This window comes from Artemia sp. Qi Xiang Cuo, chromosome 15 (genome assembly GCF_049724085.1).
Source record: "Artemia sp. Qi Xiang Cuo chromosome 15, ASM4972408v1, whole genome shotgun sequence".
Lineage (NCBI taxonomy): Eukaryota > Metazoa > Arthropoda > Branchiopoda > Anostraca > Artemiidae > Artemia > Artemia sp. Qi Xiang Cuo.
The window spans coordinates 37410724-37433367 of NC_142808.1; the positions used below are offsets into that span (position 1 = coordinate 37410724).

The 22644-nt window shown below is 36.9% G+C and overlaps 1 protein-coding gene across 1 annotated transcript in view; it reads left to right on the forward strand.

Moving 5' to 3' along the window:
* LOC148943632 (F-box/LRR-repeat protein 20) overlaps positions 1-22644 on the forward strand; it is a 94484-nt gene that overhangs the window by 36525 nt on the left and 35315 nt on the right. Inside the window, exons 4-5 of the mRNA XM_089101023.1 lie at positions 413-542; positions 2258-2421. Of these exons, the coding sequence (XP_088957149.1) occupies positions 413-542; positions 2258-2421 (294 nt within the window). The remainder of the gene's footprint in view (positions 1-412; positions 543-2257; positions 2422-22644) is intronic.

Sequence of the window (22644 nt, forward strand, 5' to 3'; positions counted from 1 at the left end):
TCGTGAAAATCATGCCATACGTGTGAAGGCTATCCAGTTGGGCCCCCTTCCTTCCCCTAAATGTTGAAATTTGCATACAAATTTGCATTTTTCGTTGCGTCATTGTGAACAAAATGGCATTGTCTGCGTAATTACTAAAAAAAAAAAATACTTAAATGGCAGATAATAATTATTAGCCTCGACTATAGTCAAAATAATAGCCAAAGAACCGTTTTGAATTTCCTAGATGTTGTTTTAAGAGTTTATTTCTTAATGATTTTAGACTAAGGCTGCATTTAAGTTGATTCAAGTTGAGACTAGACAAAAAGTACAGTCGTTTAATTACAATTTCGAAAGTATTGCTCGATATGAAGTATTTTTGCTATAGTTATATTCAACTATTTTCATATTTTGCTTTATTCATCTTTTACAGAGTTTTTTCATTTCTTGATGTTATTTCACTATGTAGAAGTGCACAAGTCTCAAAATATTGGCATATGCTTGCATTAGATGGGATAAACTGGCAAAGAATTGACCTTTTCTCCTTTCAACGAGATGTCGAAGTAAGGCCTAATTCTGTCTTTCTTACCATTACTGTTGTCTTGTCTACTGCACTATTTATGTTTATCATTGTCGAATTACCTTTTAGGTCATAGCCATTTGATCAAATACTTGGACTGTTGGTTAAATCTTGGTGGATGACAAAATGAATAAATGGGTTAACTGATTATAATTACAATTTTCGAATGACAAATTTAAAATTGATTAGTCTTACATATTTGAAATTAGCACAAGAAATATATTCTTTTGATGTAGCGTATGTTAGTTTGGTTACATTAGTTTAGCAATTTTCTTCAAAGTACTTTTCAATGATAATTCTGAGGTTGATTAATCTTACATATTTGAAATTGGAGAGCAAAAAAATGGAGACCAGATAGACTCTCTCCCACGCTCATTTTTTCCCAAAGTTAACAGATCAAAATTTTGGAAGTGCTATTTTATTTATCATACTTGAAAAAATCAAATAACTATGTCTTTGAGAATGACTTGATCTCTCATAATTCCCGGGGGAAGGGCTGCAAGTTGTGAACTTTACCCATTGTTACCGTATAGTATTGTTTTTTAGGAAGTTTACAGACGTTTTCTGGGGGAATTTATTCTGGTAGGGTTGGGGGCTCGGGGGAGGGGGTTACGTGGGAGGATCGTTTCATGGGGAAGAGAATTTTCCATCAAGGGAGTGCCGCTTTTCCCAGCATTATTTAAAAAACGATCAGAAATTAAGTAAAAAAATAAAAAAAGTTAAAATAAAATAAAACTTTAGTTTTTTCAACTGAAAAAACTAACTGAAAGTCTTTTAAACTGAAAGTAAGGATCACCATTAAAACTAAAAACGAACAGAAATTATTAAGTATATGAGGGGGTTCACACTCTCATCAAAACCTCGCTCTTTACGCTAAAGTATTTTTAGTACTTTCAAAAAGGCTATTTATTCTAATTAAACAACCTTTGTGATTTAGCGGGGTCATTCTTAAACAATTGGAACAAAATTCGAACTTTAGCGTAAAGAGCGAGGTATTGACGAGGGGGTGAACCCCCTCATATACGTCATAATTTCTGTTCGTTTTAAGTTTTAATGTTGCTCCTTACTTTCAGTTGAAAAAAACTTCTTTTTTTTAAATTTAATCTAGGTTATAAGGGTGTTAGACCCAATTTGTATGTTGCCGTTAGACGGTAAAACCAGTCAGTTGATCAAATACTTGGGTCGTTGGTCAAATCTTGGCGGATGACAAAATGAACAATGTTATGACTGTTTGAAATTATAACTTTTGAATGGTAAATTTAAAATCGATTAATTTTCTAATTTAAGATTAACATAGGAAGTATACTATTTAGCAGGTTAAACCTAATATCCATGCCGGAGTCTAATTGGTAAAACTTGTCATTCACTCAAGTACTTTTGGTCTTTAAAAACTCAAAAACTTCAAATTTTAGTAAAATCATGGTTAATGACAAAAACAATCAATGTAATGAATAATTGTTAACATAAATTTTGATGGTTGAATTTAAAATTCAATAAAACTAAATATTTTAATGTAGCATAAGAAATATATTTTTCTGATATAGCTAGGTTAGATTAGTTTAATTATTTAAACTAGGATAGCGGAGACCTAATTTATGTGTAGATCTGTTCCTGAAAGTTTTGTCCAAATGTATAGTCTATATTTCATTTAATTTGAAATATATGCTTGTACCCTCTCTTGATTTTTTTCTTTGCAAGGGATCTGTTGTGGAAGGGATTGCCAAAAGATGTGGGGGATTTTTGAAGACTTTGAGCTTGAAAGGATGCCAATGCGTTGGTGATGCTGCGATGAAATCTTTTGCCCTTCATTGTGCCAATATTGAAGATCTAAACTTGTCAGGCTGCAAAAGGATAACTGACAGGTATTAATAGTTCATCAGGTACTTGTCTTATACTTTTTGTGTCTTGTGGCTAAAAAAAGAAGCCTTTTGCGTTCTAAATAGCAAGATTTCTATGTAGTTTCTTCTGTTTCTATGCCCTCCTGAGGGGAGAAATTTTCTCAGTACTTTTTAGAATGTAAAGAGTTTTGTTTATTCTATTAATATCTATTTACATTGAGAAAGGTGTAGATATGAGCTGGAAAGTCGGACATCCAAACACATAAGATATAGTAATGAGCACCAATCTTTTAGTTTGACATGGTTAAAAATTAGTGCTATGTTTTACTTATTTTTTTCTATAAATCATTTTACATCCGACTAGAAGTTTTTCTTCTTGTTTTCTCATTTGTTTGGCAATTTCAACTGGAAATGGAATAGACAGGAAAATACGTATAGGAATTGAATGAAATGGGTCAGTTGAATGGAATAAATTAATAGCCGATTGTGAATGTGCTTGCTTGGATATCCTGCCTGAAGATTGTGTTCATTGAGAAAAAAGAAACGTCTAAACATAGAAGCCTTGAATTTTTCGGGCTCCAACTGCATGACTGAAATATACTAATAAGTTTTCAATGAAATACATGTCTAATATTATTACTATTTAAAAGTCTACCCTCTATTGGGTCTCGCGTATTGTCTCCAGTGGAGAACTAACTAACTATTTGATATTCAAGTACCAGAGAAAGGAATTTTCATAACCTGCGTTTGAGAGACCAGTATATAGACCCTATTTGTATCCTGGTTACCAAAAAAGTGTATCTACAATACCTCAGGCATAGCTAAGGGTGTTAACTTGAACCTGTCAGAGCCCCTACCACTATTACTACTACAACAACTGCGACTGTGACTACTCATTACTATGGATGCAACTACTTGCGACTCTGACTACTTCTAATTGTGACTACTTTTAGGAAATTTTGAAGGGGCTATTGAATAACTTAAAAAACATTAGGTGTATGCTGGTTGTCAAAAAGGTCTATCAGCAATAGCATACAAACGGCTAAGGGTATTAATTAGAAACTTTCAGGGCTTATTCAAAGGGATGTTGGAAAGTCATTGAGGGGAAGGGGGCAATAACCCTCCTTGTTCTTTTTAGACCCCCAGTGAAGAATGGTGGAAATTTTGAAACACATAAATTGTTCAAGGTAGTCAAAAACTCTGATAACTATGTCTCCGTGATGCCACGCCCCCTGCATCCCCTGGGGCAAGGATAATAAGCTATGTCATTCTAGATTGTTTCCATGCATGAATTGTCATTGGGAAAGGGGGGAGGGTGTTAGATCCTGGATATGGTCTAAAAGGCTAAGGGTATTAAGGTGAAACATCATGACGTTCCAACTATTTTGAGCAACATGGCTAATTTTAATAGGGTATCTTTAGGGGAATGATTGCTAAAAAGGGCTCGGGAGGGGGGATGGTTGCCATCAGTCATTTTGAATCTTACAAAAAGCATTAGAACCGTAATTTTTCAGTTGAATGAGCGCCCTCCAAAGTTTCCACGACGACTCCTTCAATGCTGACAAAATTATTAAAATTAAGCCCCGTCCCCCTTTGCTTCTATTGAGTTTAAAAATCTTTCCTTTTAAAGAAGTTTTTCGAAGAAAATTAAATAGCGACATTAAACCAAAGATGAGCATAAATAAAGTCAAATAATTTTTAAAGAGTAAAACTACCATGAATAACCAAGTCAAACTAAAAGCGAACAGGAACTGAGAGGAGTAGGTCTAATATCCCCTATACCTTTTAAAAACCATAACGTAATTTGCACTTTACTGAAAACAATCCTTATTTTGAGCTATGTGTTTTTATTTCTCATAAAGTCGAAAAAAGGAAAAAAGAAATCACCCTCATAACTAAGTTTACTGAAAAAGCAGAAGAATGAGGATTGACTGTTCATTGAACATGCTGCCTTATATGCATATGTATCAATATATATATATATATATATATATATATATATATATATATATATATATATATATATATATATATATATATATATATATATATATATATATATATATATATATATAATATATATATATATATATATATATATATATATATATATATATATATATATATATATATATATATATAGTGATATTTATTCCTGAAAGTCTTAATGATTTTTGACAGATAAATAAACATACTAACAATAAGTATGTTTAAAAAATTAATTAAAAAAAAAACTTTCTTAAAAATCTGTTTTTCAAAGAAATGTAAAGGACTTTATTAAAAGAATATAAGCAGATACTAATAACTGTTAAAATCAAAACTCAAAATGACCAGAAATTACTATTAAAGAATAAATGAAACCCAAAAACGAACAGAAATTAAATAAGCAATCATAGCAAAAACATACAACAAGTAATAATATAAATGAATAAATAGATCTTAAAGCGAGTAATGCTTAGATTGAATATGAATATCAAGCTTAGAATGAAAAAAAAATATTTTCCTATTGAAGTATAAATGAAACTTAAAACGAACCGAAATTAAATAAACAATCAATGCAAACAAACATACAATAGATATTAATGTAAATTAATAAATAAATCCTAAAACGAGTGAAACTTAAATTGAATATGCAAATTAAGCTTGAAACGAACAAAAATAAGCACAAACAAGAGTTTGGGTATGGCCTCCTTCTCTCACTGTAAAAGTCTAAAACCTACTGCGTCATTGGCGCTTTACTGAAAACCAATTTTATGACAAATGTTTTCTTTTGTACTTAATATTGAAAATAAACACTAAAATTATAGTAAATTTTAAACTGATGAGCTTTCAGCAATTAATATCATTATACATAAAATATTCAGTTTAGTTTATTAGCTCTTTTTAAAGTTGTTAAAGACGAATATAGTTTACAGACAAGTGTTTGGATACTGCCTCCTTTGCTAACTGTAAATAAAAACCAAAAGCCTACTGCACCATTGGTGCTTAACTGAAAACGGATTATATTACAAATATTTTCTTTTCCAGTTGTTACAGTATTGAAAATAAAAATACAATTACAGTGAAATAAATTCTTGAACTGATGGATCTTTCAGCAATAAATATCATTATTCATGAAATATTCAATTTGATGTTGTTTATACTTTCCAAGACTGTTCAAGACGCATATGGTTTTCAGTAAAGCGCCAATGACGCAATAGGTTTTAGACTTTTACAGTGAGAGAGGAGGTCATACCCAAACTCTTGTTTGTGATGATTTTTGTTCGTTTCAAGCTTAATTTGCATATTCAATTTAAGTTTCACTCGTTTTAAGATTTATTTATTAATTTACATTAATATCTATTGTATGTTTGTTTGCATTGATTGTTTATTTAATTTCGGTTCGTTTTAAGTTTCATTTATACTTCAATAGGAAAATATTTTTTTTCATTCTACGCTTGATATTCATACAATCTAAGCATTACTCGCTTTAAGATCTATTTTTTCATTTATATTATTACTTGTTGTATGTTTTTGCTATGATTGTTTATTTAATTTCTGTTCGTTTTGGGTTTCATTTATTCTTTAATAGTAAATTCTGGTCGTTTTGAGTTTTAATTTTGAATTGTATTTTCATATGCTGAGTTTAATTTTAAAAAAAAAGATCTTTCCTTTTATTTGAAAACTTATTTCTCGAAAAGTTTTTTATAACTAATTTTTTTTCGTTTTTAATTGCAAAAAATGTAAACTTTCTAAAAATTCCTTATTTCAAAATCGAACTTAAAAAAAAAATTATATATTAATCAAAGTATCAAAACTGATATCAAAGTAACAATATCAAAGTGAAAAAATGGCTTTGTGTCAACCTCGGAGTTTTTATTATCTGATGTCTGAACTATTTTTAACAAAATTTCTATCTCAAAATTTTTATCGGATGGGTTTGGGGAAAAAGGGCGTGGGGGGACTAGATTAAGCTTCGGTTTCTTTTGACTCTTTAAAAGTGAACTAGAACTTTCTATTTCCAATCAAATGAGCCCTCTCTGAAGTTTATACGAGTATCCCTTATATAAGAACCATATATATCCCCATAGCATAACTTACAACGCCTATCCCTGGGTCCTGGGGGGTTGTGTCGACCCTTGAGTTTTAATATCTGATGGTTGAACTATTTTTAACAAAATAGTCACCTGAAATTTTTATCGGATGGGTTTATCCATCCGATACGCCCAAAAGCGTTGAGAACGGGAGGGGCTAGTTGCCCTCTGATCATTTTCACTCTGAGAAAATAAACTACAACTTAATTCCATTCAAATGAACCCTCTCTGAAGTTTTTACGAGCATACCTTCCATAAGAACCATATATGCCCCCAGAGCAAAATCTACAACGCCTCCCTCAGCCCTGGGGGGTGGGGGTGTTGACACAGGCGTTTTTATTATCTGATCTCTGAACTATTTTTAACGAAATGACCATACGTAAAGGTGTTTTGTTATATGATCTTTCAACTATTTTTAACAAAATGGCCACCTTAAATTTTTTATCAGATGTATTTGGGGGAAAAGGGCTTGGGGGGCCAGTAGCCCTCTGATCACTTTTGACTCTTAAAAAGGGCACTAGTACTCTCGATTCGCAATTGAATGACCTCCTTTGAAGTTTATAAGATGACCCCTTCTATATGAAGTGCCTCTGGGAAAAAATAAATGGAGTGTGGGGGGAGGCTAGCTGCCCTCCAATCCCTTTTGACTCTTAAAAAGTTAATTACGACTTTCAGTTTCCAATCAAATGAGCCCTCTAGGAAGTGTATACGGGCATCCCTTCCATAACATCCATATATGCCCCCAGTGCATAACTTACAACGCCTACCCCCCGGCTCTGGGGGGCTGTGTCGACTCCGGAGTGTTTTGTTATTAGAACTTTGAACTACTTTTAGCAAAATGTCTATCTCAAAATTTTTATCTGATGCATTTAGGGCGTGGAGGAGGGGGGAGGGGGCTAGTTGCCCTCCGATCAATTTTGACTCTTAAAAAGAGAACAAGAACTTTCAGTTTCAAATCAAATGAGCCCTCTCCGAAGTTTATACGAGTATCCTTTCCGTAAGAACTATGTATACCCCTAGAGCATTACTGATAACGCCTGCCTCCGGGCCCTGGTGGGTACCGTCGACACGGGAATTTTTCTTATCTGACCTCTGAACTATTTTTAATGAAATGGCTATTATAAAGATTTTATCGGATGGGCTTGGGGAAAAAGGCGTGTGGGGGGGGGGGGCGGGGGCTAGTTGCCGTCGGTTATCTTTTGACTCTTAAAAATTGAACTAGAACTTTTAATTTCCTATCAAATGAGCCCTCTCTGAAGTTTATACGAGCATCCCTTTCATAAGAACCATATAAGCCCCGAGGACAACACTTACAACGCCTATCCCGCGGGCTCTGGGGGGTGTTTTTGTTATATAATTTTGAACAATTTCCGAAGCCCTGGATATCTCAAAATTTGCAGCGGACGGGTTTGGGGAAAAAGAGCGTGGGGGGCTAGTTTAACTTTCTTGACTCTAGTGAACTACAACTTTCAATTCCCAATCAAATGAGCCCTCTATGAGGTTTATACAAGTATCCTTTTCATGAGAACCATTCATGTTTTCAGAGCGAAACTTACAAGCCCCTACCCTAGGTCCTGGGGGGTTCAATACGAACGGAGGTTTTTCTTATCTAATCTTTGATCGATTTTTAACAAGATTTATTCTCAAATTTTCAGCATGTGTGTGAGGAAATAGCTGCCCTCGGTTCTCTTTTGACTAATAAAGAGTGAGCTGGAATTTTCAATATCCAATCAAATGATTCCTCTCCGAAGTTTATACGAGCATCCTTTTCATGCGACCAACATCTTCTCCAGGGCATAACTAACAACTGCTCCCCCCGGGCCCTGGGGGGGTGTGAAGACACCTGAGTTTTTGCTGTCTGACTTTTTAGAAATTTTTTACTTAATGCCTATCTCAAAATTTTTATTTAATACATTTGGGGAAAAGGGCTTGGGGGGCTGGTTACCCTTCAATATCTTTTGACTCGAAAAAAACTTAACCAGAACTTTCAATTTCTAATTAAATGAGCCATCTCTGAATTTTTTACGAGCATCCCTTCAATAAGAACCATATATTCCCCAGGGGCATAACTTAAAACACCTGCATTCGGGCCCTGGGGGGCTGTGTTTACCCTTGAGTTTTCGTTATATGGTCTTTGAACTATTTGGAAAAAAAAATCTAAACGTTCTGGTCGGTTAGGCCTGAAGAAAAAAGAGCATGGAGGGGGGGGGGGCTAGATTCACGCCTCTTGACTCTTAAAAGTTTGTTGGACCTAAAATTATATCGACCAATGAGCCCAATCTGCATTCAGAGCAAGTATCTCTATCCCTTGAACCGTATATACCCCTAGGGCTTAACTTGCAGACCCTGTCCCTAGGCCCTGGTGAGTTGTGTCGACATCAGATTTTTTGTTATATGACCTTTGAACTATTTTTAACAAAATAGCTATCTTAAAATTTTTATTGGATGCATTTGGGATAATAGGGCTTAGACGGGGGGGAGAGCTGTTTACCCTCCAACATTTTTTGACGCTTAAAAAGTGAACTAGAACTTTCGATTTCCAATCAAATAAGCCCTCTCGGAATTTTATACGACAATGTCGTCTATACATAACCTTATATGCCCCCAGGGTATAACTTACAACCCTTGCCCTGAGGGCTGTGGGGGAGTTGTCATCCTCAAAGACCTAATTTCCAGAACTTAAAACTACGTTTAATAAAATGGCTATCTCAAGATTTTGATTGGATGTGTTTGGGGAAAAGGTGGTCGTGAGAGGGGGGTTAGTTGCCATCAAATCACTTTCGACTATTAAAAAGGGCACTAGCTCTTTGAATTTCCAACCGAATGAGCCTTTTTTGAAGTTTCTACGACACAGTCTTTTATAAAAACCTTATATGCCCCCAGGGGATAACTTAAAACCCTTGCCTTGAGGGTTGTGGGGGAGTGTCCTCCTCAAAAATATATTTTCTATCTGAAAATCAACGACGCTGAGCGAAATGGCTATCTCAAAATTTTGATTGGATGTGTTTGGGGGAATGATGGGGGTAGGGGGGGGGGGCTAGTTGCCCTCCAATAATTTTCGACTATTAAAAAGGGCACTATCCCTTTGAATTTCCAATCGAATGAGGCTGTTTTGAAGTTTCTACGACAGTGCCTTCTATAAAAACCTTATATGCCCCCAGGGCATAACTTTAAACCCTTGCCCTGAGGGTTTTGGGGGAGTGTCCTCCTCAAAAATATATTTTCTGTCTGAAAATCAACTACGCTGAACAAAATGGCTATCTCAAAATTTTGATTTGATGTGTTTGGAGGAATGATGGAAGTGGAGGGGGATAGTTGCCCTCCAATCGTTTTCGACTATCAAAAAGGGCACTAGAACTCTCAATTTCCAATCGAATGAGCCCCCTTTGAAGTTTCTACGACGACCCCTTTCATATGAAGTGCCTCTGGGAAAAAAATAATAATAAATAAATAATAAAACACTGGAGCCGTATGGCTTTTACTATAGGCAACGCTATAGCGTTGCCTTAGATAAACATAATAAACGTATAAAATGCATTTTTATCAGTGAAGTGCAGATTATGTTCTGGTCTTTAGAAGGCACGGAGGGTGTCATCGCTACTCCTCTTAGTTTCTGCTTGTTTTGAGTTTCACTCGGTATTTATTGGAATTTTTGTTCGTTTTGTTTTTCATTTATTTATGGATGGTGATTTATGGTAGTTTTACGGTCGGAAGTATTATTTGACTTTATTTCTGCTCGATGTAACTCTCTACTTTTCTTTGAAACTTTTTTTTCTAACAAATGTTTTTTCAGTTAATATAAGTAAAGAGCGATAGGACTTTATTGATTTTTTTTTTAGCATTGAAAGAGTTGTCGTTGAAACTATGGAGGGTGCTCAATCAACTGAAAATTAAAGGTTCTAGTGCAAGATTCAAAGTGATTTATGGCAACCATCCCCCATCTCGAGCCCTTGTTAGCTACCCTTTCCCCAAAGACATCTGATCAAAATTTGCCATGTTCGAAATAGTCGGAACCTCGTGAATTTTCACATTAAGGAGACATAGTTATCAGATTTTTTGACTGTCTTGAACAAATTGGCTTTTTCAAAGTTTCGATCAGTCTTCACATGGAGGGAGGTCTAACAAGCACAAGGAGGTTGGTCGTCCCCTTCCCCCAATCACATTTCTTTGAAATGTTCTTTATAGAAAAAGTTTTATTTAAATTAGTATAAATAAAGAAAGTTTCTTTATTGGAAGGTTTTTTAGAATTAATTTCTGTTCGTTTCAATTGACATTGTCTTTTTCATTGGCTAAGGAAATATTGTTTTAAATTTATCCGATTTTATCTATAAGAAACCAGATTTTGGATTACTATATATATGTTGGACAATATTTTCAAATAATTTTTAGTAGTATACGTGATTTTGAAAATATGGATACACATACTATGTCTTGATTTAATTTTGCACTTCAACTTTCCCGGAAAAATAAAACTTAATACCCTATTCTATTCCAAAGATATTGGATCTGTAATATTTTGACAATCTAAAAGTACCTACACGTTGAACCGTTTTAATTTGAATCAATAGTTAGAGTAGAATAAGTAATGGTAGTAACCCTGAAAGTTTCACTTAATACCCTCAGTCGTTCTTGAGATATTATGAGACGTCTTGTTGACAACCATCATGCACATAGTACCTCTTGATTTAGTTTTAAAGCAACATAAACTTTCCCTTAAAGTTTGTACTTTATACTCTATCCCAGTCCTAAGATATTCCGCCTGGATATCTTGCAACCTGATCTATTTTGACAACCTGGATGTACTTCAAATATTTAGATTTTGTTCCATATTACCACTAACAGTAGCTGTTGAATTAGTAGCAAAAGTTGTAACAATATTAGTGGCCCTGGAAGTTTCAGCTTAACGCGCTAGGGAGTTGTTGAGATATTGCTAAAACACCCATATGATAACCCAGATGTATATAGTGTGTTTTGATTCAGTTCAACACCGCCTTCACCGTTCCCTGTAAGTTTTATTCTAAGCCGTCCTTGAGATACTGCTGATACGCCCTTTTGAAAGCCTGCATACAAAAATTGTGTTTCAATTTAATTCAACATTCCCCTAAACATTTCATGAAAATTTCTCTTTATTACCCTTACCCAAAGTAGTAGTATTAATAGTATCAGTAGAAATGGTAGTAGTAATATAAATGTACTAATTTTTGGTTGGTTCGACATCCCCCTCAATCTGCACTGAAAATTTCAACTTAATAGTATAAACTGTTCCTGGGATATAGCCGTTACGCCCCCATAATAACCTGAATCGAGATAGTGTGTTTTGATTTAGCTCAACACCCAACTAAACATTCTCTTAAAGCTTTACCATAATACTCTTGGCCTTAGTCGTAGTCACAATAGAAGTAGTAATTGTAGTAGTGGTAGCAGTACCAGTGTTAGTAGTTGCATCTGGGTGCAGATATTGCTTTTTCATCAGTTATTCGTCCCCCTTATCATTCCTTGAAAGTTCCAACTTAATACCCTAAGACAATCTCGACATATGCCTTTTTGACAACCTTGATGCACAGAGTGTGTTTTGATTTAGTCCAGCTTTCCCTTCAATATTTCCTGAAATTTTCACATTCATACCTTAAGCTTTAGTAGTTGAAGTAGTAGTAGTAGTAGTTGCATTAGTAGTAGTAGTAACAGTAGTAGTATTTACAAATTACCTTTTGGTCAGTTGAACATCCCCCTCATCATACCCTGGAAATGTCAACTCAAATACTGATGTACCCTTTAGACAACTGGTATGAACATAGTGTATTATGACTTAGTTCAACTTCCCCCTCAACATATCCTGAAATTTTCACCTTTATATCCTCTGCCTTAGTAGCAGCAATAGGAATCATAGCTGTAGTAGCTGTAGCAGTAGTGATAGGAGTAATAGTAGCTTTAGTAGTAGTAGTATTAGTAGTAGTATGTACGTATTGCCTTTTGTTCAGTTGATCATCCCCTTCATAGTTCATTGAAGGTTCCAACTTCATACTCGTGATTCATAACGATACGGCCTTTTGACAACTTGCATGCGTAAATTGCGTTTTTGTTTAGTTCAACACTCCCATTTACATTCCTTGAAAACTTCACCTGAATGCCCTTGGTATTTTCAGATGCAAAAGGTCAATTATGCCCCCTGTCCTGATAACAAATAATATATGTAAACAATGGTACGATTTGTATAACTTACAGTCCTTGCCCCAAGGGCTTGGGTGAGTTTTCATCTCAAGAGACGTAATTATCTGACTTTTTAGCTATGCTGAACAAGATGGCTCTCTCAAAACTTTGTTCGAATGTCTTTGTGGAAAAAATATCGGGGAAGGGGGCTGGTTGTCCTCCAATCACTTTTAACTCTTAAACAGGGGACTAGAACTTCCAACTCACAATCGAATGAGCCCCTTTCGAAGTTTGTACGACAACTCTTAGGAAGGTCTCTAGTGAAAACAAAGGTCAGAAAAAAACAAAAAAAAACTAGAAACTAAATAAATAATATATTGTGCTGCCTAGAATTGCATTCCAGAATTTGTCAATGAATATGTCCAAAAATTGTATCATTTCAATACCAACTTTAAAGGGGGGTAACTGAATTGGTATAGATGTGTAATTGAATATAAAGATCCTTTTTGGTGCACAAAAACTGATCACAGTGAGCGGAGAGAAACGACACACCCTAAGAAATAAAAATACGTGCTCAAATCGAAAAAAATTGTTAATGAACTAAAAACAAAGAAAACATTTCATTAGTATTATTATTTTGTATGGTTTGAAACAAAACAGAAAAAGAAACAGTGTAGTTCATGCTTTCTTCTAAACTAACACTTTACCTCGAAAATTCATATCTATTGGATTTTTAGACTCGCTTCCAATTTAACTGTGTCGAAAATCAGAGACAGCGCAATAGCGCTGCCTAAGTAAACAACGATGTTGGCTCAATGTATTATTATTATTATTTTTTTAGACCAGGGTACTTCGTATCGAAGGAGTTGTCGTAGAAATTTCAAAAAGTGCTCATTCGATTGGAAAATGAAAGGGCTAGTGGCTTTTTAATAGTCAAAAGTGATTGGAGGGCAATTAACACCCCTCTCACGCCCACCATTTCCCCAAACGCTTCCAAACATAATTTTGAGATAGTCATTTTGCTCAACGTAGTTGGAAAGTCTGGAAATTATGTCTCTGAGGATGATTCTCACCCCCCCCCCAAAAAAAAACCCTTAGGGAAAGGGTTGTAAGTTATGCCCTAGGGTCACATAAGGTTTTTTTTATAGAAAGTGTTGTCATAGAAACTTCAAAAAGGGCTAATTCAGTTTGAAATTGAAAGGGCTAATGTCATTTTTAATAGTCGAAAGTGATTGGCGGAGGACTAACCCCCTCTCACGCCCACTATTTCCTCAAAAACATCAAATCAAAGTTTTGAGATATGAATTTTGTTCAACGTATTTGAAAGGTCCGGACATTATGTCTTTGAGGTTGACCCCCCCCCCCCCACAGCCGTCAGGGCAAGAGTTGTAAGTTATACCCTGGGCGCATATAAGGTTTTTAAGGAAAGTGTTGTCGTAGAAACTTCAAAAAGGGCTCATTCGATTGGAAATTGAAAGGATTAGTGCCCTCTTTTAATACTCGAAAATGATAAGAGGGCAATTAACCCCCCTCTCACGCCCACCATTTCCCAAAACACCCAATCAAAATTTTGAAATATCCATTTTGTTCAACGTAGTTGAGAGTTCTGGAAATTAGGTCTTTGAGGATGACAAACCCCCCACACCCCTCAGGGTAACGGTTGTAAGTTATGCCCCGGGGGTATTTTAGGTTTTTACAGAAAGCGTTTTCGTAGAGATTTCAAAAAAGGGCTCCTTCGTTTGGAAATTGAAAGGGCAACTGCCCTTTTTAATAGTCGAAAGTAATCGGAGGGCAACTAACCACCCTCTCACGCGCACCATTTTAGCCAATCACATCCAATCAAAACTTTGAGATATCCATTTTGTTCAACGTAGTTGAAAGTTAAGGAAATTAGGTCTTTGAGGATGACACCCCCTCCCCCCGAAAGCCCACAGAGGAAGGTTTGTAAGTTATGCCCGGGGGGCATATAAGGTTTTATAGAAAGTGTTGTCGTGGAAACTTTAAAAAGGGCTCATTCGATTGGAAATTGAAAGGGCTAGTGCCCTTTTTAATAGTCGAATGTGATTGGAGGGCAGCTGACCCCCCTCTCAAACCCACTATGTTCCCAAACATATCTAAAAGAAATTGTGAAACAGCTATATTCCTCTGAGTATTAGAAAATTTTGGAAACTTAGGCTATGAGAGTTACACCCCCACCCTCCAGCTCTCAGCGAAAGAGTCATAATTTATGCCGTTAGGGCATATAAGGTTTTTATAGAAAGCTTTGTAGTAGAAACTACAAAAAGGGCTCATATTGGAAATTGAAAGGGCTAGTGACCTTTTTTATAGTCAAAGTGAGGGCGAATAACCCCCCTCTCACGCCCACCATTTCCCCAAACACATCCAATCAAAATTTGGAGATAGCCATTTTGTTGAACGTAGTCGAAAGTTCTGAAAATTCGGTCTTTAAGGATGACAATCCCCCCAAAGCCCTCTGGGAAAGGGTTATAAGTTATGCCCTGGGGTATATAAGGTTTTTATAGAAAGCGCTGCCGTAGAAACTTCAAAAAGGGCTCATTCGATTGGAAATTGAAATGGTTATTGCCCTTTTTAATCGTCGAAATTGATTGGAGAGCATCTAATCCCCTTCTGACGCCCACCACTTCCTGAACACATCCAATCAAAATTTTGAGATAGCCATGTTTTTCAACTTAGCGGAAAGATCCAGAAATTATGTCTTTGGGAATGACAAACCCCCTCACAGCCCTGTAGGTTTTTATAGAGTGTTGTCGTAAAAACTTAAAAAAAGGCTCAGTCAATTGGGAATCGAGAGGGCTAGTGCCCTTATTAATAATGAAAAGCGATCGGAGTGCGAGTGTCCCCCCCCCCCACGCCCGTCATTTCCCCAAACACTTCCGATCAACATTTTGATATAGTCATTTTTTTTAATATAGTTGAAGGGCCGGGAAATTATATCGTTTAGTATCACAACCCCTCCACAGCCCTCAGGGCTAAGGTTGTAAGTTATTCCCTGGGGGCATATATGGTTTTTAAAGGTGTTGTAGTAAAAACTTCAAAAAGGGCTCATTCGATTGGAAATTGAGAGGCCTATTGCCCTTTTTAATATTCAAAAATAATCGAAAAGAGAATCACCCCTCCCCCACGCCCACCATTTCCCCAAACATTTCCGATCAACATTTTGAAATGGCCATTTTGTTCAACGTAGTTTCAAGGTCTGTAAATTATATCTTTGAGAATGACAACCCCCCTCTCCCCCCCAACAGCCGTCAGGACAAGGGATTGTAAGTTACGTCGCTGGGGCATATAAGGTTTTTATAGAAAGTTTTGTTTTAGAAGCTTCAAAAAGGGCTCATTCGATTGGAAATTTAGAGGACTAGTGCCTTTTTATTAGTCCAAGGTGATCAGAGGGCAAATGCCCCCCCACCCCCATCATTTCCCCAGCCACTTCCAATCAAAATTTTGAGTCAGCCATTTTGTTCAACGTATTTGAAAGGTCTGGAAATTGTATATTTGAGGATAAAAATCCCCCCAGCCCTCAGGGCAAGAGTTAAAAGTTCTGCCCAGGGGGCATATAATGTTTTTTATAGAAAGAGTGGTCATATAAGCTTCGGAGGGGGCTCATTGGATTGGTAATCAGACACTCTAGTGCTCTTTTTAAGAGTCAAAGGTATCGGAGGGCAGCTACCCCCCCCCTACCACACACACACATACGCAAACGTCGTATTGTCTCGAAATGCATGTAATAGAAATTTTGAGATAGCCATTATATTGAAAACAGTCTAAATATCATGTAACAAGGCTTTTGGGTTGAAAAAAACCCCAGAGATTAGGGCTTAACCCCTCCTTTCATCAAACGCATCTGATTGAAATTATGAGATAGCGATTTTTTTCAAAATAGTCCAAAGAACATATAATAATGTCTCTAGGGGTTACACAACCCTCCAGCGCCCTGGGGATAGGGCTGTAAGTTATTTTATGAGGGCATATAAGGTTTTATTGAATGGGCGATCGTATTTACATAAGATGGGACTTACTTGATTTGAAATTGGAAGTTATGCGCTTGTGGCATATAAGGTTTTTATAAAAAGGGTGGTCGTATATGCTTTGGAGGGGACTCATTGGATTGGTAATCATAAGTCCTAGTGCTCTTTTTAAGAGCCAAAGTGATCAGAGCGCGGCTAACCACCCCCCCCCCCACACACACACACACACACACTCTACACTCAAACACGTCGTGTTTTCCTTAGATGTATCCAATAGATATTTTGAGACAGTCTTTTTACTCAAAATAGTCCAAATATCACATAGCAAGGCTTTTGAGGTTGGTACAAACCACCAGAGCCTAAGGGCGAGGGTTGTAAGTTGTGCCCCTGGGGCATTTAAGGTTTTTATGGAAGTGATGGTTGTATAAGCTTTAGAGGTGGCTCATTTTCTTGAAATTGGAAGTTCTAGGTCCCTTTTAAGAGTCAGTAGTGATTGAGGTCAAATAGCCCCCCCTCTCAACTACTCTTTTCGCCAAATGCATTTGATTGAAATTGTGCGATGGCAATGTCGTTTAAAATAGTCCAAAGAACATATAAAAGTGCTTCCATGGTTGGCACAACCCTCCATAGCCCTGGGCCAAGGGCTTTAGGTTACGCCCTGGGGGTATATAAGGTTTTTATGGAATGAATGGTCATTAAATTTAGATGGGTCTCATTTTATTTTAAATTGCAAGTTATAGTTCCAATTTAATGCTTCCATGGTTGGCACACCCCCCCCATAGCCCTGGGGCAAGGGCTTTAAGTTACGCCCTGGGAGCATATAAGGTTGTTATGGAATGGGTGGTCATTAAATTCAGATGGGTCTCATTTGATTTTAAATTGGAAGTTACAGTGCCCCTTTTAAGAGTCAAAGTGATTTGAGAGACCCCCCCCCCCTTTGTTCATCATTTCACATAACAAATACCAAACAAAGTTTTGAGACATAAATTTCTTTAGCATTGTTGAAAGGTTCAGTAATTATGTGTAGCAATAGTTGTAGTAGCAGTAGTAGCATTAGTAGTAGTATGCAAATAGCACCCTTTTTTCACCACCCCCTTCAACACACGATGAAATTTTTAAATTAATACCATCAACCGGTCCTGAAGCATTGCTGATACATCCTCTTGACAACCAATATGGGCATAGTGTCTTTCGATTTATTTCAGTACAGTTACAATATTGCCCAAAATTTTCGCCTTAATACCCTTAGGTTAATTAGTTGCAGTAGTAGCACCAGTAAACATATTAGTCGCAGGAGTACAGTTAATAGTAGTAGTCTTAGCTTTAGTAGCAGTAATAGTAATAGTAGCAGTAGGTGTAGGATTAGAAGCATTAGTATTATGATACAGATATTGTCTTTTGGTTAGTTCAACATCCCCCACAACCAGCGTTATAAGTTTTAATTTCACACACTAAACTGTTCCTAAGATATTGCTAATTTATCTTTCTGACAACCTGCATATGGATGGCAGGTTGTCATCCGTACAACAAACATTTTCAGAAATATTCTCTGAAAATTTCACCTTCATACCCTTAGGTATAGTTGTAATAGTAGTTACAGCAGTAGTATAACTACTCAACTTAATACAACTAGCCATATCTATGACATTGTCGATTTGCTCTATTGATAACCTGTATACTCATATTCTTCTTGACATTTTCATCTTAATGCTCTCAACCTTACAAGTAGTTGCGATAGAAGTAGTAGTTGGAGCGATAGTAATAGTAGTAGTAGAACTAGTAAATGTTGCAATAGTAGTAGTGTGCACATATTGCCTTTTGGTCAATCTGTCTTTTCATTTTAGTATTCTCTGAGAGTTTCAACTTAATACTCAAATCAGTTCTTAAGATACACTGATTTGACATTCTAAATGCACATAATGTCATTTTTTAGTTTGAATTTGCCATCAATATTCTCTAAAATTTTACTTTCATAGACTTAGCCTTAATGGTAGGCTGCTATTATCACAGTAGTTTCGGTGGTAGTCGAAGTAGTTGCAGTGTAGTGTCGTATTAAAAGTAGCAGTAGTAGTAGTAGCAGCAGTAGTAGTTGCGGTAGTAGCATGTGCATATTGCCTTATGGTCAGTTGAAAATCGCTTTCATGATGCCCCGGAAGTTTCTCCCTAACGTTAAGCCGTTCCAAAAATATTGTTGATGTGCGCTTTTGACACCCTTTTGACACCCTTTTCACCTTAATACTCGAAGTAGTAGTTGGAGTAGTTTAGTAACAGTAGTAGTATTAGTAAAAGTGGCAGTGGTATTAGTGTTAGTAGTGACCTGCATATATTACTTTTTTGTCACTTGATCTTCCCCTTTAAGTATTCTCTGAAAGTTTCAACTTAATAGCCAAATCAGTTCTTGAGATACGTCCTTTTGACAATATGCATGCGTATAGTGTGTTTTGATTTAGTTCAAATTCCCCCTTAATATTTTGTCAAATTTTCACCTTCATACGTGTAGCCTTAATTGTACTAGTATCATAGTAGTAGTGGTAGTAGTAGGAACAGTACTAGCAGTATTAGTATATAATTATTAGCAGTAGTAAAAGTAGCAGCAGTATTAATAGGAGTAGTATTAGGTACATTTTGCCTTTTGGTCAAATGAACATCCCACTCATGATGCCCCTGAAGTTTCTTCTTGATATGATAAGCCGTTCCAAAAAAATTGCTGATACGACCGGATCAGCAATCTGTAAACACATAGTATTTTTTGATTTAATTCAACTTTCCTGTCAACGTTACCTCATATGTTTTTTTCAATATCCCCAGCCTTAGTAGTACTCGCTACAGAAGTAGTAGTTTTAGTGATAGTAGTGGTAGTAGTAAAGGTACTTGTGGTAGCAGTAGAATCAGCAGTAGCTGCAGTAGTAGTAGCGTGCAAATATTGCCTTTTTGGTCAATTGATCATATCCCTTGTCGTTTCCTGAAAATTCCAAATTATTATAATCAGTCACTTCTGAGTTACACCCTTTTGACAACTTATATACACAAAACAAGTTTTGACTTGTTTCAACACTTTTCTCAACATTCCTAGAAAGAATCATCGCAGTGCCCTTTGTATTTTGGGAAATTAATAGTCAAACATGCATACTTTTTCTAAACAACATATACTAAATGTAAACAATGAACAAATTGCATAACTTACAGCCTGGGCCCTGAGGCCTCGGGGGGGGGGCATCCCCAAAAACATAATTACTGAACCGTTCAACAATGCTGAAATAATTTGATATTTCAAATCTTTGTTTGGATGTTTGTTTTGCGACATGATGGGAGGGGGGAGTGACTGCTTTCAAATCATTCTGACTCTTAAAAAGGGCACTATTGCTTCCAATTTAAAGTCAAATGAGACCCATCTGAATTTAATACGACCACCCATTCTATAAAAACCTTATATGCTCCCAGGGTATAACATAAAGCCCTTGCCCTGGGGCTTTGGGGGGTTGTTTCAACCATGGTGGCATTGTTATATGTTCTTTGGACTATTGTAAACAAAATTGCCACTGCACAATTTCAATCAGATGCGTTTGGTGAAAAAAAGGGTAGTTGGGGAGGTGGAGGACTAGTTGATCTCAATCACATTTGACTCTTTAAAGGGAACTAGAACTTCTAATTTCAACGTAATGAGCCACCTCTAAAGGTTACACAACCATCCCTTCCATAAGAACCTTAAATGCCACAGGGGCATCACTTACAACCCTTGCCCTCGGGCTCTCTCGGTTTATATCAACCCCAAAAGCCTTGGTATATGATCTTTGGACTATTTTGAATAGACGAACTGTCTCAAAATTTCTATTGGATGCATCTCGGCAAAGCACGACGTGTATATGTGTCTGTGAAGAGGGAGGGGGGATTGCTTCGCTCTGATCACTATGACTCTTAAAAAGGGCACTAGAACTTCTGATTACCAATCCAATGAGTCCCCTCCAAAGCGTATACGACCACACTTTCTATAAGAACCTTATATGCCCCCAGGGCATAACTTGCAACCCTTGCCTTGAGAGCTGTAGGGGGTGGGGACCTAAAACCTAGTACTTGTGGTAGCAGTAGAATCAGCAGTAGTTTTAGCATTAGTAGCGTGCAAATATTGCCTTTTCGGTCAATTGATCATATCCCTTATCATTTCCTGAAAATTCCAAATTATTATAATCAGTCACTCCCTGAGTTACACCCTTTTGACAACCCACATACACATAACATATTTTGATTTAGTTCAATACACCCCTCAACATTCCCTGAAAGACTCATCTTAATGCCCTTCGTATTTTGGGAAAGTAGAAGTCAAACATGCATACCTTTTCTTAACAACATATACTAAATGTAAACAACGAACAAATTGCTCAACTTACAGCCCTTGCCCTGAGGCCTCGGGGGGGGGGGGTGGGGACATTCCCAAAAACACAATTTCTGAACCTTTCAACACTGCTGAAATAAATTGATATTTCAAATCTTTGTTTGGATGTTTGCTTTGGGACATGATGGTGGTGGTGGGGGGGGGGATGCCTGCTTTCAAATCATTCTGACTCATAAAAAGGGCGCTATGTTCCAATTTAAAGTCAAATGAGACCCATCTGAATTTAATACGACCACCCATTCTATAAAAACCTTATATGCTCCCAGGGTATAACATAAAGCCCTTGCCCTGGGGCTTTGGGGGGGGGTGTTTCAACCCTGGAGGCAGTGTTTTATGTTCTTTGGACTATTGTAAACAAAATTGCCACTGCACAATTTCAATCAGATGCGTTTGATGAAAAGAGGGGTAGTTGGGGAGGTGGAGGACTAGTTGATCTCCATCACATTTGACTCTTTAAAGGGAACTAGAACTTCTAATTTCAACGTAGTGAGCCACCTCTAAAGGTTATACAACCATCCCTTCCATAAGAACCTTAAATGCCACAGGGGCATAACTTGAAACCCTTGCCCTCGGGCTCTCTTGGTTTATATCAACCCCAAAAGCCTTGGTATATGATCTTTGGACTATTTTGAATAGACGGACTGTCTCAAAATTTCTTACGGATGCATCTCGGGAAAGCATGACGTGTGTATGTGTGTGTGAAGAGGGGGGGGAGGGATTTCTTTGCCCTGATCACTTTGACTCTTAAAAAGGGCACTAGAACTTCTGATTACCAATCCAATGAGTCCCCTCCAAAGCGTATACGACCACACTTTCTATAAGAACCTTATATGCCCCCAGGGCATAACTTGCAACCCTTGCCTTGAGAGCTGTAGGGGGTGGGATTGTCTTCCTCAAATGCATAATTTTCGGACCCTTCGATGAACAAAATTCCTATCTCCAAATTTTGATTGGAGATGCTAAGTGAAATGATGATGGGAGGGGGGGTCTGTTTACTCTTAAATCACTTTGAATCTTAAAAAGGGCACAATAACTTCCAATTTCAAGTCAAATGAGCTCCATCTGAAGTTTATACCACCACCCATTCCATAAAAACCTTTTATGCCAAATGGCATGACTTACAACTCTATCCCCAGGGCACTGGGGGGGGGGTGTATCAACCCTAGAGGTATTGTTATATGTTGTTTGGATTATTTCGAGCAAAATCGCTATCTCATAATTTTAATTAGATTCGTTTGGTGAAAAGAGGGGCAGTCGGAGGGGAGGGATAGCTGCCCTCCATCACTTTTGACCCTTAAAAGGGAGCTAGAACTTCCAGTTTTCAACCAAATGAGCCTCCTCTAAACTTTATACAACCATCCCTTCCATAAAAAACTTAAATGCCCCCGGGGCATAACAAACGACCCGTGTACCCAGGCTCTGAGGATTTTTTTTTTAACCCCAAAAGCCTTGTTATATGATATTTGGACTATTTTGAATAAAATGACTATCTCAATTTTTCTATTAGATGCATTTCGGGGACAATACGACGTGTATGTGCGGGGGGAGGGGGGTAGTTGCCCTTCGATCACTTTGACTCTTAAAAAGGACACTAGAGCTTCTGATTACCAACCCAATGAGCCACCTCCGAAGTTTATGTGACCACGCTTTCTAT